Raw genomic sequence first — 13672 nt, 5'->3', positions numbered from 1 at the left:
ACCGATTTCAATTCCTCAATTTTAATGTAAACCTTTTTAGGCTTCAACAGTCATTTTGTGGGTTAGGATGCTATCTTCGGCAATCTATATTAGTCTAGAGTCAAACCAGAACAAAGCAAAACCTCCTTTTATTTTATTAATTGGGTTTGCATGGGCTTGAGTATTAACAATTGTAAACCCCAAAAGACGCTAACCTAATCACTTAAAAACAAAGCATGTCAAAATAGACATCATACATGGATTAAATGTGGTCAGCAAAAAACATCCAAAAAAACAAACGTGGTCAGCAAATAATTCAAAGGAGTCAGTGACAATGGGTGACCTTGATCATCGTCATTATTCATCAATATTATATCTCATGAACAGGGCCGGTTCTGAAGTTGTGGAGGCCTGGAGCAAAAATCTAAATGAGGCCTTACTAATTCCAACATAAAAAAATATATTATAAAAACTTGGTCAAATTAATATAACAAGGCAAATAAAAATAATATACAAGAATGAAAAACATAATAGATAGGAAAATTAGCCGAAAAAGAAATGAAAAGACATGGGAATGTAAAAAGGAAAAGCTAAAAAATGAAAAAAGACATAAATAAAAGAGAGATTACTACAGATCGAACACAGGTCATGGGTGGGAAATGGACAGTGACTTGGCCAACTGGACTACTTCGCGTTTCATTAAATTGTTTGACATTTTTTTGTTAATATATGTTATATACACATATTCTGATATCTGAGGCCTCCCGAGATTGGAGGCCTAGTGCGGCCGCACCACTTGCACTGCCCCAGGGCCGCCCCTGCTCATGAATCATTAATAAGCTCTTTTTTTTCCTTTTCATTTTAATAGAATTAGCATATGTTATTATAGGATTTAACGATATTTCTATCCTCATTATTTCTCCAAATCTCATGGTCGTGACAATGGTTTCATTGTTGGTAATTATCTTGAGGAGGCTGGGAACTTACCATCAGTTTTTTACTAGTTTCTCTATAAGTGATTCAGAGCAGTATTTTATTGTACATGAACAACTTGTTGGTGTAGTACACCTTCTGGTTTGTTCTAGCTTAGCTCTAGTTTCAAGTCGTCTGTGGCTTGTGTCAGCTCCCAAGATTTTTCGGGAGGCCATTTTAAACGATTGTAATCGTTAAAAGTTTCAATGAATTCGCTTTTCAAAAAAAAAAATTCAATGTGATTGGTAAACAAGCTAATAAGAATAATTTTCACTCATACTAAAGTTTTCTCTCCTTGGAGGAATGCTAGCAACATTCCCTCCAATCTTTTTTATTTTACCTTTCTCATTCATTGAGTGACATATAGATTCAACTAGGACATAAAACTCGTCATTTATTGCATTGAAAAACAAATCATTTTATTACCTTGTTTGCTGTTCTATTAAATGTCCAACACTTTTTTTTTTTCAAATTTGAGTTTTTTAATCATTTTTGTTTCATATAACTTTTTCTTCTACATTCTCTTTTTTGGGTTCATAGCATTTTAATTTTTTCGTCATGAATTTTTCACTCAATCAAAATCACCACTTGGGCAGATATTATACACACCTCATCATCTTTGATCAGTACCTAATCCTTGGTTAATGTCATGTTCTCATTCAAAAATTCTTTTATCTTTTATAAAATCGATCATGGACTGTTCCGAGTAACTGGCACACTGAAAATCGCAGAATCCATGAGGACTATCCCATCAAATATATACCTTGGCCTGTTTCATTCGTAATCTTCACGACGCTTTCATGGATTTCACATGTAAAAGAGGGAAACCATATAGAAACCCTAAAAAATATAAACCTAGAAAAAAGTACTCAGAAAAGAAGTTTATGAAAAAAAATTAAGAACCTCAAATTTAGAGAGAAAAAAATGTTAGATATCTGATATAAAAGCAAATAAGGAAGTAAAATGGTTCATTTTTTAATGCTATAAATGATGAGTTTAATGTCTTAGTGGAATACATGTGTCATTCAGTGAATGAGAAAGGTAGAAAGGGAGCGAGTAGGTGGGAGTGATTAGGCGTTTCACCCATTTTCTTTTCTTTTTTTGGGTTAAATACTGTTTACTCCCTAACTTTCAGGGAAAAACAAGTTCAGTCCCTGCCCTTTCAATTTCACACGTTTACTCTCTCATCTCTCAATTTTGGACCAATAAGTCCAATTTGTTATTCTCCGACCAAAAATATCTATTCTACCTCAAATTTTTTAATTAATTAAATAATTTTTTTTGAAAAGATTTTTTTCTCTTTTGTTTTTTTTTTTCTTTTTTGTTTTATTGATTGAGCAGATGAAGAGAGGTTTTGTGTTTCGGATTGATTTGGTCGCTTTAGAAATTTTGATGTTGAAGGAGAAGAGAGGTGGAAGACGAAGAGATAAACAGAAAAGGAAAAAAAAAGATTAAAAATAAATAAATTAAGAAAAAGAAAAAAGATGAACTGAGGGTATAATAGACATTTTGATAGAGTTTTTTGACGGAATGGACCTATTGGAGGGAGTAAACGTGTGAAATTGAAAATGCAGGGACTGAACTGTTTTTTCCCTGAAAGTTCGGGAAGTAAATAGTATTTAACCCTTTTTTTTTTCTAGACTGAAGCCAATTTATCCCAATTCCCAAATCGAAGAATCGAAGACAGAACCCTATCATGAACTAAGTCACCGTTTTCACGTTTTGAGCCAAAACTGGAGTCGCCCTCTCTCAGTCTCTTTCTCTCAGAGACTCAGAGTCTCAGTCTCTCCCTCTCTCTGCGGTCCAGCCGCACGATTCTCAAGCTCTCAACGGCTCAACCTCTCTCGACTGTCGGAGTCGCCGGTGACAACGAATTTCTAGTAAGTTGAATTTCTGGGTTTTCAATGATTCAATCGAATTCGGAATCATGATTCTCACAATCTCATGAACTCATTCTGGGTTTTCACTTTCCAGTCATCACTCATTCACTCTTGGTTTGCTTCTTCGACTCCTCCTCAAGCTGTCAAGCCACTCCTCAAGCAGCAAACTTTGGTTCGATTTCTGGGTTTTTGTCTTTCAATTTTTCAAACTTTCAATTGAATTTCTGGGTTTCATTGTTTCAATCTCACAATTTCTGGGTTCACATTTTCAGGGCTTTCTGGGTTCAATTTCTAGCTTCAAGGCTTCAAGGAGTTCAAGCTCGGTGATTCTGCAATACATTGTGAGTCTTGTTAAGATGCTGGAATGCTGGGCATTGAGTCATTGTCTCAAAGTATCAAACTGTGAATGTTTTGTACTTGTGTATCTCATTCTCAAGTTTTGGATTTTGGTGTTTCTGATTCATGATTGTTGGAGGCTTGGAGCTGTGTTGGACTTTGCTTACTGAGTTACTATATTGTTTTCAGATAATGATATTTGGCCTCTGTTTTGGGAATTGAATGTTTTGATTAATTGAATTGCAGCTTGACTAGCTTACTGCCTATGCTCAGTTTTTAATTATGCTATGTTATGGACTTTTTGAGTTTTTGATAATACCTTTTATATTTTTATTTATATAATTATATGTTATAAAAATAAAATTAAAATTATAAAAAAAAACCTCCTAGTCCCCAGCCTTCCGCCTGACTAGCGCCTAGTGTTCTTTAGAACCTTGCTCTTTATATAGAGGATTACAATGCATAGAATCTGAATTGTACAACGAAAGGCAATCATACAATGAATGGATATCTCTAAGATATTCTCCAAGATTCTCTCTAATTAAAACCTTATTTCCACTAGGTCAAGTAACCTAGAGTTTGGAACAGACACACAAATAGGGATTTACTTGAACACTCCTCATTGTGTCGTCCAAACTCAGTGTTTCTCTTGTTGTCTCGCTAAAAACCTTGCCGAGTAACAAAAACCCAATGGGACAAAAATAACCTCAGTCGAAGGGGAAAAAGAGCACAACACACTATTCACGTTCCGAGACCATACGCATAGACATGTTCCCCTGATGTCTACATCTCCCCTGATGACTACGGTCAAGGGAGTTCAGATAACTTCCGTAAATGGTGCTACCAACACGTTTCTCAAAAGTGGAATTTAAGCAATGACTTAGTGAGCAAGCCTGTCATACTGTCCTCAGATTGAACCTAGTTCACTTTGATCTTGAGGAGAGTTTGACGTTGTTGATTATCCTTGGTGTTGTCGCTTTTGATGTAGCCTTGCTTCATGTTCAAAACAAGCAGCATTATTCTAAATGCTCGTAACTATGCTTATCTGTGGTAGACTTCAAACCACAATTATTCAAATATGCGTAATTATGGATCCAATCCATAAACATTCACGAACTATTTCATGAAGAGCAATAATCTATGCATGATTCGAAGAGGTAGCGACTAAGGTTTGTTTTGTAGACCTCCAAGATATCGCGATTTTTACCCATAGTGAACACTTAACCAGTTTGGGAAGACTTTTGTGTGGATCAGAGAGATACCCAACATCAGCAAAACCTTCCAAAACACATGTTGTTTTGAGATGGGGATAGAGGACGCAGGCCAGTGTTGGCAGCGTTCCTAGTGTGTGATAGGTCTAAATCCATCGTCTTTCTGTAGGGATAGATCAAGCTCATATCAATCGTACATCTCAAGTACTCAAAGATGTCTTTTTCCACCAATCCAATGGCGTCGCGTCGGCGCGGAGCTATACCTTAGCTGACAAGTTCACTACAAATGAGATGTCCAGTCTTATGCATTGGGGTAAGTACAATAATGCCCCTATTATACTCATGTAAGACACTTCTGCCTCTAGCACATCTTTGTCATCATCCTTCAGACGAAGAGGATCATTTTCAGGATCAAGACTACAAACGATCATGGGGGTACTTGAAGGCTTGACCTTGTCAAAATGCCTAAGCATTTATCAACACAATGCTAAAGTTCTAAACCGAGACATAATCGTGTTTTCCCAAAATCCTTCATCTCAAAATCGGATTTCAAGTGTTCAGCGGTTTCCCTTAACTCCTTAAGGGCTTCCAATGAAGATCATGTCCAACATGAACCGCGATAGAATCCGAAACTTGTTATGGAAACCCATGGGCATATCCCTTCCCAATCAAGTAGTCATTTTAGTGAGCGATTCAATCTCTTTGTAAAACGCGCTCTGTGGTCTAAAGCCACTTGACTTGCGTAAATGAAGTCCACCATGAACCTTCGAGTATATTTCATATTTAGATCCCCATAGAGATACGTAGTGACCACATTCGTAAGCTGCATGTTCAGTTATTCGGAAACTACCAAACTGACAGGGTAGTGGAGTGCAATGACATCCATTACGAGAGAATATGTCTCATCGTAGTCGATTCCAGGGCGTTTTGTGATAAGCCTTCGAGATTGCCATTTCATTTTCTCATCACGCTTTCTAACGAAGACCCATTAGTCAATAGGTTTTATGTTAGGAGGTGTTGACATCACTGGCTCAAAAACCTTCCTCTTCGTTAGAGAATCCAACTTAACCTGGATCGCATCTTTCCATTTAGGCCAAATTTCTCTATGTTGGCATTCATTCATCAACGGAGCGTGGTTCGATATCATTGGACTCAACAAACTCATGCGCAACGAAATGCGCAACTACATCATTAATTATGATGGAGTTTCTATCCCACATCTCATGTACACTAGTGTAGTTTTCATAGAGCTCTATATTCTCATGAATAGGTTCTGACGTTGAGGCGTCCCCCAATGATAACCATAACCCGGAAGATTCTCATGAGACGGATTTTGAGTCTTGATTATCAAAGGATTGGAATGTGCCAAAGTATCCTTCGAACTCACGGGTTTCCCACGCATCCTAGCTGGAGCCATGGCCTATAACGCCAGGGTGCCACTCTCTATGGCGTTGGCGCCATGCCTACCTTCATGTAGGGTGGCGCTACGTCCTCTTGTAGGGACGTTCATCCTTGCAGACAAGTTTGCAACATATTTGTGTGATCTCGTCACTTTAACGGTAATCGAGATGAGACATAGTGGGGACAGGCCACAACAATTCCTGTCGTTCCTGCTGAACATTCGTGTTCTTATCTCCCCCTAATGACGGGAAGATTGTCGCATCAAAGTGACATCCGCAAATCTAGCGGTAAGGAGATCGCCTAGCAAAGGCATTAAGTGGCGGATGATTGTTGGAATCTCAAAGCCAACATAGTTGCCCATTCGTCTGTAAGGACCCATCATAGAGCGCTATGGCTGCGCAATTGGCACACTCAAATATGCGTAAGTAATATACTTGTACCCAGCCACTAGCTGTAACGCAAAGGTAAATTGAGTGGAGGTGGGTTGTAGACGAATTAGCATAGCTGCATGCGATATTGTATCACCCCAAGCGGATATAAAGAGATTGGTGCGCATTACCAATGTTCGGACTATCATCATAGTCGTTTCCGCGAGACTGTTTGGGTGTGTTCAAGGGAATATAATGTCCAACATCAGTCCAAATGCAATAACCATCGAAAGTCTTCGATGCAACTCTCTAGCAATGTCAAATCCAATTAACGGAATAGGATGATCCGGGGAGTGAGCCCGTTGTCATATGATATGTGCTAGGAGTGTAATATAAGTAGCTTTTACCGGTGGACAATGGCACAACACGTGACCAGCATGTTTGCGTGTCAACCAACATCATGAGATATTTAAACGTCCGAAAGTTGGTTGAACTAGTCCGCAGAATCCCCATGGATTCTATGTAAGAACAGAATTAGTATTGTCATATCCTTTGCATAGGACGGTCTCAGTACTAACTTCCCTTAAGCAACGGGCTTTGTAAAATGAACAAGAGGCCTTAAAATCAACCAATGAGGATTTTAGTTGGGCCTAAGCGCCTGAAACGTTATTTGAAGCAAAGTTGGTGATTGCAACATCTCTTGGCACGTCATCACCATAATGTACGCTATCCATGGTGTCATGGATAAAGACTGTGCCAACCCTAGGTTGGTGGTGGACTGCGGCGGGTGCCCTAGACAGCTGCAGCGGTCATACTTAGTCCAAGAATCAACTTTTGATTCATGCTTTGTTTCGCTCGAAAGAATAGATGTCTGTGTGAAGTCTTTAGTAGATGGATGATCAAATTATGACAAAGATGACCTACCCTGTCATGACAAAGCCATTATGTGTCTAAATCCAAGATATCTTCTCTCATGACTTTATTAGATTTAATAGCTCGAATAGTGACATAGAATCCACTAGAGAAACACATAAACTTCTCTAAGATGCGCCTTTGTTCGCAATTGTTAGAGGTATAGCAAAAGAACTCATTTCTGTTCTCTTCATGCGTTTTCGCATGGAATCCGTTGGATATTCATAGGTGCGATTGGCCCTAGGAGCGTAGAGAGTTTCTGTGACAGTAATTAAAGTGTCATTTGTCAAGTGGAACTTGGGCTATTTATGTCCTTGAATTAATTTTCGATGGCCCGGCCATCGTAGTCACAAAGTAATACTCTCAAAATCAAAAATGAGTCATAATGAAAAGAACTCTAAATTTTATTCATAAGCCAACGGAGTAACATCATTGTCTGTTTGACCAAAGAAAATCTAATACAAAATGCTAGCTATTGCAAAATAATGGTAGTCGTCTAACTTCTTTCGGTAATTCCAAAATAAATATGACCAGGTGAGTAAAGAGATGTCGGTGGAGCAAGGCTCGCTTAAATACCACTAATCTCATAACCTTCCTAGACATCACACTTACTTTGGGTGAGCCTACTTTGAAGAAAGATTAAACCATTGGCATCTACTACAAATTAAAAATATATGGCAATTGCCTAATACATCTCTTGGAAAATAAAAAGACTTAATCAAAATCGCCAGTCTCTGGATCTTGGCCTTTGAAGTCTTCAACCCTTAGAGCGAGATCGACATCTTGATCTTCTTGCTCCATGTAATTTTCTTCCCTTGCTTCACGATACGTCTTGTACGCGTTAGCAACGTTCTGGGGTGCATTACATGCTTTATCCCAATGTTCGGACGCTCCACACCGAAGACAAGCATCATCATGGTTAGGCTCCCTTGATCGAGGCTCGCTTAGAGCGCTTTGGGGACAGCTATGATCCTTGGTGGCGCCACCACCATAGCCGGAGGCTCTACCTCTTTCTCTCTCTTTTCACATGTTGACCTCTACGGTTCCGTGCAAGCCTATCTTGGCGATTTCCTTCCTCTTTGGGGCGAGAATATGGACCAGAACGTCCAGAATAATCCCTTTCCTTAGGGTTTCGCTCCTAGCCCCCTCATTTAGGGGCGCGACTATAATTAGACTCCGGAATTGGCTTTTCTCCCATGGATCTAGAGTTATAGTTCTTCACAAGTATGTTGTCGTGCTTTTCAGCTACGTTCATGGCTCCAATTAGCTCATAAAATCTTGTGATGTGTCAAGCATTGACATCAATCCGATAGTTCTTGGCTATCATTAATGCAGAGACAAGGAAGGTAGAGAGAGTCTTCTCGATCAACATCATATCAGTGATTTTCTGCCCATAGAATTCCATCAAAGACTTGATACGAAGTGCTTCCGAATTGTAGTCAAGTACATACTTGAAATCACAGAAGCGGAGGCTATGCCATCTCACTTCTAAATCAGGAAGCAGGGAGTCACGAAAGTTGCCAAAACACTACTCGAGTTCTACCCATAGTTTTATGGGGTCTTCCTTATTGAGGTACTCATTTTGGAGCGCGTCATTCATGTGCCTTGTCATGAGAATTATGGCTTTAGCTTCATTTGCCTCTCTCGTAGCTCTATTCGCTTCAAAAGCGGCAGCTTGTTGAGGAGTGAGCACGTTCTGACTTGGCCCTTGGATCGTACTCAGGATCCCATCAGCCTTAAGATTCTGGTGCACATCACAGACCCACTTGTGGTATCCTGTGCCTATTGTCTCTAGTGGAGCGAAGCTCAACTTGTTCAGGTTACTCATCCTGAAAAGTAACAAAAGATTAGGGTTAGTTTCGGAGCAAAAATGCTACCACGAAAATAATAGAATTTCTGAGCGTAGTTGCTTCCAAGAAATTATGAATTTCTGAGTGTAGTCGCTTCCAAGAAATTCGATTCCAAGAGGGATTGGATTAGATCGAAACAATGATGTTTGTGGTCGATCGTTTTATCTAAACAAACTCTAAGTTTGGAGGACTCTACAAGCTCCAAACTTGGAGTGAGCATGAACCCCCACAGTTTGGCTTAATTTGGTCTCCCCTACGATGAAGAAAGGGGGGTAGAAGAAGGGAGGTTGCAAGTCTCCGAGAAAAGAAGAGAAATTGAATTTAAAAACTCTAAAAAAAGGGGAACTTTTGGAAAGAAAAAAATACCTCGAATTAGGTCGCCAGAAATTTGGACGGAAAAGTGGTTGGAAGTCGCCAGAAAGTTGACCAAAAAAGTCATCGGCGATGGTTGACCTGAGTTGACCGAGCTGCTGACGTGGCAGTCTGATGCTGACTGGATGCTTACGTGGCTCTGGGCTGATGTCAGTGGGCTCTGTCTCTGGGTTGAGGACTGCTTCCTTGCTTCTAGGCCGAGGCTAGTCTTTTGCTTCTTTGGGCTAGGCTGACGTATGTGTGCTGGGCTATGTCTGTGGTAATTGAAACAGTGATGGAAGGGCAGCGGCGGTTCACTGTGCAGTCGTTTCTGATGGCCGGTTTGGACACCTTTTGGCATGTTCCTGGAATAATTTTTCTGGTTCCGGGGATCTAGGGTCAAGGTGCTTCTGGTAGTGGAGTATGGGTGTCAGATGCAAAGGTAAAAGCTTTTAACCGGGTGGGGGAAAATCTATCACTTCTGGTTGCCGGTTCGGTGTTTTTTCAGCAGGTTCTGGGGTGGCGCTGCCGGTTCTGGACTCTTGAAGTTGAGAGCTTCAAGGTGCGTGGTGAAGGTTTCTGGGATTTGAAGGCTACGAATTTAGGGTTTCAGGGTTAGGGTTTCGTGCTGATAACGTGTTTTAGGGAAACGATATTTGAGAGAGAATTGGTGTGTGTTCTCATTGATAATAAGGGCCTCTTTATATAGAGGATTACAATGCATAAAATCTGAATTGTACAAGGAAAGTAATCATACAATGAATGGATATCTCTAAGATATTCTCCGAGATTCTCTCTAATTAAAACTCTATTACCACTAGGTCAAGTAACCTAGAGTTTGGGCCAGACACACAAATAGGGATTTACTTGAACACATCTATTATTTAAAGCGCTTCACCACCATTTAAACATATCTAAGAGCATCTTTGGCAATGCTAGCTATTTTTTAGTCAAATTTTAGTCAAAGTAGCTAATAAATTATTTTGCTTGGCAACTTTAGAAATACGTTTGTATCAGTGCTATCTATTTTAGCTAGTTTTGAATTTATATTATTTTTTAAGTGAAGAATAAATAGTTTAAATGTATTTATAAATTATATAAAATTACTCAAAATGTATGTATTAAATTATAGAGAGCTTCATCTTGCTTTCTATATTTAGGAGCGAGATAGCTAAAAGTTATAATTGAGAGCCATTTAGGAGTCTGGTGCAGCTGCTAAAATATATCAAAAGCTAAACATGCTCTCCAAAATAGCTGAGGAGGTAGAATAGAGAGTCTGCTAAAGATGTTTTAACAAATGCACTTTAAGAACACGTTCAACCCTCTTGTAGTTAAAGATTTCGTTCAAAATTTTAGAGAACTTTGGCAGTAGCAAGGGAATTGCGGTATCCTAATTCCAAGCATTATCAAGTTGGTTTCATAATTTTATTTTGTTTTTATTTTTTTAATAGAAATGATATCAGTAAGATTTAAACTTGTGAACTCCACGATATCAGTTATTTCAAATAATCAACTGATAAAAACATTTGATACTAGATACTTGCAGCTTGGTGGATACAACCAATATTCTTAAATATGATACCTTCATTTGATTTTCGCTTTCTCAAGTGTTACTAACTATCAAATGAAAATACCAATAAGGAAATTGAACTTGAGAAAATGCTCATAGTATACTTTTTCACTCAAGTAGCACTTCAACCATTAAAGGAACCTTAGAAAAATTTTACCTTTTTGGTGAAGATTTCATGTATCCCCAAAAATAGAAAGAGGAACCTCACCATGAGTTTCCAATCCAATAAATCCATCATGCCCCCAAATTCCACTCTGATCACTAGTGTCACAATCACCAAGTGACATTGGACATTCCCATTTCACCCAATAACCACAAAGATTCCACAAACAACTTTAAAAGGTCTCATTTTAAGTTTGTCAATTTATCAAGAAAAAATAAAACCAAAAGAAAAGAAAAAAAAAATCACCACAGTAACTGATCTATCTTTTCAATTTTCATCATCTGCTTCTAAACAAAAATTCTTACATACAAAGATTACACAAAAATTACATCCCTTTATATACCCATCTACCACCTCAATTCTTCTTTCCTTTGGGCTCCTTTTTTTTTTAACCTAAAAATTATGAAGAATTGAGATTACTGTGAAGGACGAAGAAGAAGAAAATGAAAATTGAAAAACTACCATACGACGTCGCTGCAAACAAAGTCATCCGAATTTCCGACAGAATCTTCGGGCCACGAATCCCGAAGAAGCTTCAGCAGCAGCTGCGCCTTCCTCTTCGCCCGGTCCGTGCAGTCACTCTGCACCAGCAGTAACAGCTGCGTCATAATCCCCGCCGCCACGGCGTCGTTTTGGCTCTGCTCCGACTCCGAGCACAATGACAAAAGTGCCCCCGCCGCGTACTCCGTCGCCCGGTCCGAGATCTTCAGTATCGTCTTCACCAGCAGCGGCACCGTCAGGGCGTGCCCCGCGAACGCGCTGCACCCTTCGGGGATGCGGCAGAGGAGCTCTATGGTGGCCAGGGCCCTCTCCGAGTCGCATTTCTCGAAGTCGGCGAGAGTGTTGATCAGCGTCTCCGGCGCTCCGGCCGCCACGGCCTTCTCACGTGTCTGCTTCACCAGGCACAACGCGAACAAGGCTTTGATTCCGATTTTCAGAGCCCGCGGGTGAGCGATTGGGTTCCGGAGAATTTCGATCACGCCTCCGTGGATTTCATCCACATTGCTTATCTGCGCTCGGAGCTCCGCCGTCCGCGACCCGGCCAGGAGGTTCTCGATCAACGCGGCAGAGTTGAGCCGGACCTCCATCGAATTGTGGAAGAGGAGCCGGGCCAGGAACCCGACCCGGTCCGGGTCCGACGCCACCGCCACGCAGTCGGACTCGGCGAGCGGGAACATTACGAGAAGCGCGAGCGCCTCGCGGTTCAGCTCGGAATCGAGGCCGGAGTCGGCGAAGACGATATTGACGAGGATTTCCCGCGCGTTAATGTGGGAGGAGATGATGGAGCGGTTCTTATCCAAATCGCGAGCCAGGCCTCTGAGGCGGCGCAGCGCGGAGAGCCGGGTCGGGTACGGGTTGGAGTGCGACCCGGCCTGTGAGAGGAGCGACCGGACGAGGGTCGGGTCGGCGGGTTGTTTCGGCGTCGGAATTCGCTCGACGCCGAAAGAGCGGTTGGCGACGCACCACTCCTGGATGAGCCGGCGGAGAGTGTGGTTGGGGATGAGGGTGAAGTCGGCGAGTTGGGTCCGGGTGACGGGGCAGGTGGTGTTGCCGGTGGCGACCCAGGACTCGATGCTGGGGCGGTCGTAGGTCTGGCCGGTGCTGATTATAACCGGGTCGCGCATGAGCTCTAGGGAGATCGGACACCTGAAATGGTAGGGAATCTGCACCCCGACTAAATCCAACGGCTCTAAACTGCCCGGCATGGTGGGGCGGTGGTACTTACTACTAGAAACGGGTTACTAAATCAGAGGGGCTCTGCAAATTGTGCTTTTGGTTTTGGGGTTTGGTTTTGGTAAGCTTTGGGTGGTTTTATTTATATCAGAGACCGAATGGAACAGAGAGACATACCCAACAGGGGGCCTGGACTACTGGGTGGACCGTGGACTGCACTCATCTGACTCTTTTTGGCCACACGTGTGGGCGTGGTGCTGGCATTTTTTTAACTAAATTTTGGGGGTTGGTTATGGTTCGGTCAAATTGAAATGTTGGACCGGGGGGTTTGGGTGGGGCCCGGACCCAACTCAGCCTCATTCTGAAATCTTACTGCTGTGTACATCATGGTTTTGTGTTAACGTGACTGGCTCCTCCACCATTTGTCTACCACAACTGTTATAGGGATTGATTGAGCAACCAGCATCATTCATTCATTATGGGTAGGTAGTGGTCTTTGCACTCATGCCCTTCCTCTTAAAACAATCTTTGTAACGCACCCCCGTTAAATATCAGAATTAATTACGTTGACGCAAAACATACGATAGTCTTTAAAGCTGGCTTGAGTAGTTAAGTGTGATATATAATTTTCCGTTATAGATATACTGTTGCATGTATTATGTAAACCTAATACGTTATGCATTCCATTTGGAACTTACGGTTTTCATATTTATACATTTCGTGTGACGGTTATGGCATTATTTAATCGTTTAAAAATAATATTATTTGACCGCGTGTATTTTGTTACTATCATAATTATTTGTTTAGCCCTAGATTCTATTTCTATGTTCTTTCCTGTAGTTGCCAAGGACACTTATGATTTCACATCCAAGTTGTTTTGACATAAAGCACCGATGGGAAAGCGAAATTACAAAAGTTATTGATTTATGTTTGTTTGATATCATTAGGTTTAATTGTAAAGAAGTTCCAAAGTGAAAGTAGTGATCATTGTTTAATAGATAAAAT

The 13672-nt window shown here is 40.9% G+C and overlaps 1 protein-coding gene across 1 annotated transcript; it reads right to left on the bottom strand.

Moving 5' to 3' along the window:
* Nucleotides 1-11235: 11235 nt before the first annotated feature.
* On the bottom strand, nt 11236-12852 carry LOC112173588 (U-box domain-containing protein 26). The gene has a single exon (XM_024311249.2). It carries the CDS (start codon nt 12697-12699, stop codon nt 11452-11454), a length of 1248 nt encoding a protein of 415 aa, XP_024167017.1. The 5' UTR covers nt 12700-12852; the 3' UTR covers nt 11236-11451.
* Nucleotides 12853-13672: the final 820 nt, after the last annotated feature.

Source organism: Rosa chinensis, chromosome 6 (genome assembly GCF_002994745.2).
Source record: "Rosa chinensis cultivar Old Blush chromosome 6, RchiOBHm-V2, whole genome shotgun sequence".
NCBI lineage: Eukaryota > Viridiplantae > Streptophyta > Magnoliopsida > Rosales > Rosaceae > Rosa > Rosa chinensis.
Note: the sequence above shows the minus strand (reverse complement) of the source record. Positions and strands in the feature narration are given on the sequence as shown.